The sequence below is a fragment of the Temnothorax curvispinosus genome, unplaced genomic scaffold, assembly GCF_003070985.1.
Source record: "Temnothorax curvispinosus isolate PA1 unplaced genomic scaffold, ASM307098v1 QBEX01001068.1, whole genome shotgun sequence".
NCBI classification, from domain to species: domain Eukaryota; kingdom Metazoa; phylum Arthropoda; class Insecta; order Hymenoptera; family Formicidae; genus Temnothorax; species Temnothorax curvispinosus.
The window spans coordinates 30,341-34,606 of NW_020210848.1; the positions used below are offsets into that span (position 1 = coordinate 30,341).

The 4,266-nt window shown below is 29.6% G+C and overlaps 1 protein-coding gene across 1 annotated transcript; it reads right to left on the reverse strand.

The window, feature by feature from the left end:
• Nucleotides 1–118: 118 nt before the first annotated feature.
• Nucleotides 119–2,334, reverse strand: LOC112459761 (putative nuclease HARBI1). Its single transcript, XM_025024065.1, has 7 exons — nucleotides 2,284–2,334; nucleotides 2,160–2,190; nucleotides 1,315–1,408; nucleotides 970–1,160; nucleotides 691–826; nucleotides 456–587; nucleotides 119–345 (listed from the first exon to the last, which is right to left on the reverse strand). The coding sequence occupies exons 2-6, from the start codon at nucleotides 2,171–2,173 to the stop codon at nucleotides 471–473; spliced, it is 552 nt and encodes a 183-aa protein (XP_024879833.1). The 5' UTR covers nucleotides 2,174–2,190; nucleotides 2,284–2,334; the 3' UTR covers nucleotides 119–345; nucleotides 456–470.
• Between the last annotated feature and the right edge of the window lie 1,932 nt (nucleotides 2,335–4,266).

Below are 4,266 nucleotides of genomic sequence, written 5' to 3' on the forward strand. Positions count from 1 at the left end.
CACGCATGCTGCATTTACGATAAGTGCTGAAATAATGAAGTATTGATATTGATTAATTGTGATGCAAAAATATTTTCCTCTTACCTTATATATATATATATTGTATATATATATATATATACGTATAATATAAGATATAAGAGTAACTACCTGCGAATTCTGGCACGTAATGTAAAGCTCTCTCTTTTCGTAAGCACCTCTATCGACCTTTTAATACTATGATGGTCCTTTCAACTGAACAACGTGCTTTTACATAAGCATCCGTGTATGATGCACCTGGAGATCCTGGTTCTTGATTCCGTTTTGGTGTCATCAGATATGGCAATAACGGATAACCAGAATCACCTATAAGTAAAAAAATTTTAATGTAATATGTAATAATGTAAACCTTGATGAAATTAAAATTTTGAGATTATGAAATAGATATAATTTGTATATGTACTTAAAAGCCATACATTTCTTCTTCCTTTTTAATATTTTTTTAACATATATCTCGATAATTGTGATGAACTCCATACTCTAGCATCGTGAGTTCGATCACCATGACTTGCTAGTATTGCCAATATGTTTCCATAATAATCGCTGACCTAAAACAAAATCAGTAATTGCACATAATTTGAAAAATTATTTTATTTTTTTTATTATTATATAAAAGTAGATTAATATGTCTATTATTAAATTGTCACTTACAATTATAACATTCAATGAGTGATACAATTTTCTATTTATGTAGAGATGTTCTCTATTTTTGTCAGGGGGCCAAATTGCCACATGTGTCCCATCTACAGCTCCTATAACGCCTGGGAAATTGGTATTAATCCAGTACCTAAAAAACATTGCTAGATGTTAATTTTATATTAAATTTAAAATCATTAGATTTTTAGTCTTCCTTTTTTTGTCTCTTACTTGTATTATGTGAACTATTATTTATTTTATATAAAAAATAACAAAATAATAATTAATTCTTACTGTTCCTGAATGACACGAATATGATCAGGCTGTACTGGAAATTTTATCCATTGTGGCATTATTATGTTGATTGCATTTACAATCAAATTAATTGTCCCACTCATAGAGGATTGAGACATACAACTGAAAAAGTCTTGCCCAGCTTTTCTTTGATATGAGCCTGAACTTAAAAAGTGTAATGTTGCTAAAACCTAAAAAATTATAATAGAATAAAAATTAAAATGTTAGAAATATAATGTTATGTTAAAAATATTGATAACACATAACTTTAATTTATTACGTATGCATTTAATACAATCATTTATGTATTCATTATAATACAATATAAAGTTCATTTAATTTTACCTTTAATTCTAGTGGAATAGCAGTCTCTCTCCTAGCTTCTGGCACATGTGGTCGTAAATTTTCACACAATGCAAATGTAGCATCTTTTGAAAGCCTGCATGTTAAATATTCAATATAAAATATTAATGTTTAATAATACAAAATAAAATAAAAAGACTCAAACAAATTACATCCAAATAAAATAAAATAAATAAGGCCACTGGAGCTTATTGCAGTAAAAAATACGCAATTATATATTCATAGTTGACGAGATGGAATATATTACAGTATATATAATCATATATTTCAATTTATTTCGGATCCATTTCAATGGTATATACATTAAATAAAAAAATCAAACATTTAATGCAACGCAGTATCATTATTGATTTAAGATAAACAATGATACTGCATTGCGTTAAGTGTTTGTTCCTTTTGATGATTTAATGTATACATATATCATTGAAAAGGATCCAAATAAAATTGAAACGTATGATCCTGTATATATATTTCAAGATTTCATCTCGTTAACTATGTATGTATAACTGTGCATTGACGTTTACTGTGATAGCCTCTAATAAGCCCCTACTTATTTATTTTAATTTAAAGTTTAAATGTGTCATATTATTTATAATGTTTCATTATTTTTATATTTACAATTATAAAGTAATAACACATAATTATAACTAAATTAGTAATATAATTATGATTATAAATTGTGGACTAGATTTTCTCTTTATTTACGATATAACGCAATAAATTGTGATTCCTGTATTTCAAAGGGATTACTTGTGTCCCGTAACATTTTTCTTGTAATCCTTAATGAATTTCTGCGATTTTTCATCCTTTCTAATTGCAATACCCACCATACTGCAGCCATTATTAAAGTGAACAATTCTGTAAAAATAATATATAACATAATTTTTTTAAATTATTTATAAATATATTTATAAATATATACCAAACCTGCGAACAGGTAATATTATTTACCTCTGCAGGATTACTTCATGTTCAGCATTTATAAGTATGTCTGTCTTTACTCTGAAAAATATAAAGAAGTAGTTTCTTATTTATTTACATATTTACATTACACAGTATAATAATAATGTATTTTTGCAAGTAAAATGTATTATAAATTTTTTTTGTTTCTCTAATGGCACATATACATTTTTGTGTACAACACCAGTACAAGTCTTTTTTTAAAATAAATTAAGACAACTATCTATTTGAAAATAAAGCAAATACTTACGGCACTTTTACTTTTTTCTTTTCATTTGTAACACGCTTTTCTACAGTTCTATCTTCAGACGTTTTTTCTTACCGTTTTTTTTGGCAATAATAGTAATTTTGTAGGAATAGAACCCTTTTTCAGTCTTTGCATTAGTTTGGCAGGCACATTGTTTGATCGTGGCTTTGTCCATTCCATTTGAAAGCAATCTTCTTTGAAATGGAGATTGTATACGTGTGTTACAAATTATATTTTGACATATTTATTAATCTGGTCAAATAATATTATACATAAATACTAATATAAATTATTACATTACATCAACTTACCAGTGTCAATTTTTATGTTTGTTTCATTTCTTTGACAAGAATCAAGCCATTGCTGACGAATGTCAGTCTCCTTGGGGGGGAATCTAAAGAATTTCAAACTCTTTGTGCTCGTATGGTCTGTGCGGCTTGCACAATTTTTTATGCAGCACGTCGGCATGATTTCTGCAAGCAGAAGAAAATATATAATATGTAAATGAAAAGATTTGTAGAGAAAATTATTGTTATATTAAGTTCTTTTCATGCAAGATACTTACAATGTTTTTTTGCTGTCCTTTTACAATGTCTTTTCTTCTATGATGTTCTTTTTCACTGTTTTTTTAGAATATCGTTTTACTATCTTTTTAATGTTTTTTTACTGTTCTATCGGTCCTTGTTTCACCCACTTTACACAACACAACACAACACAGCACAACACAACACAACACTACATTACACAACACTACATTAACTACCGCTACACGACACTATAATACACACAACACTGCACACAATACTACACAATAGAACCCCAGGTAGAACAGCAAATCACAATAAAGTCAAAATGATATCAAAATGACGACAAAATGACGATTTTTGGTCATTTTATCATTTTGATGTCATTTTGACTTCATTGTGATTTTCTGTTCTACATTACACTTCACAATACTTCACTTCACTTCACTTCACTTCTCTTCACTTTACTATTTTAATAACTGTTTAGTGTTTATAACTTTTCCCGCTTTATTGCCCGAGAACGACAGCTAACAACAACAGCTGTTAGCAGCCATATTGCTTTTTAGCATTTGCGACCAACTCCTGATTGGTCCATAACTTTGGACGAGTGCGCATCCACGGGAATGTTACACCTATCTTATTACATCATGATTGCACGTAACAATGCTTTAGTCGTAATCGTAGGGCCGTAAGAAAATCCAATCACAGTCGATTATTCTCCTCGCGCTCGAAAAATAATCGAGTGTGATTGGTCTATTTTCTTACGGCCTTATGATTATGACTAAAACAATGTTACGTGCAATGGCCTGATCCGTAGTCACAAATTTCCGTCATGTTGGAATTTTAGAATTTACGCCAAGGAAAATAGTCGACATAACCTCACTTGTTCTAACCATATTAGGACCGCGTGTTCTATACTTGGCGGTCATTCTGACATTCGACATCACGACACCCATATCTGAAAAGAGGCAGGTACAAAATAACGGAAAAAGTCATCATGTGCAGTGATCACACGTACCCAACAAATTTTGTAATTGATGTTGATTTAACAATGGAAAATGACAAAATCGGTGATTTCGTCGATACATTAGACAAACTTATAATTACGTGTGTACAAAGTGTTGCGGCCCCAATTAAAATGTTATAATAAAATAAAAATAGCGTTAAGAAAGACCGAGAATAACAATAGGTAACGCGACCGCG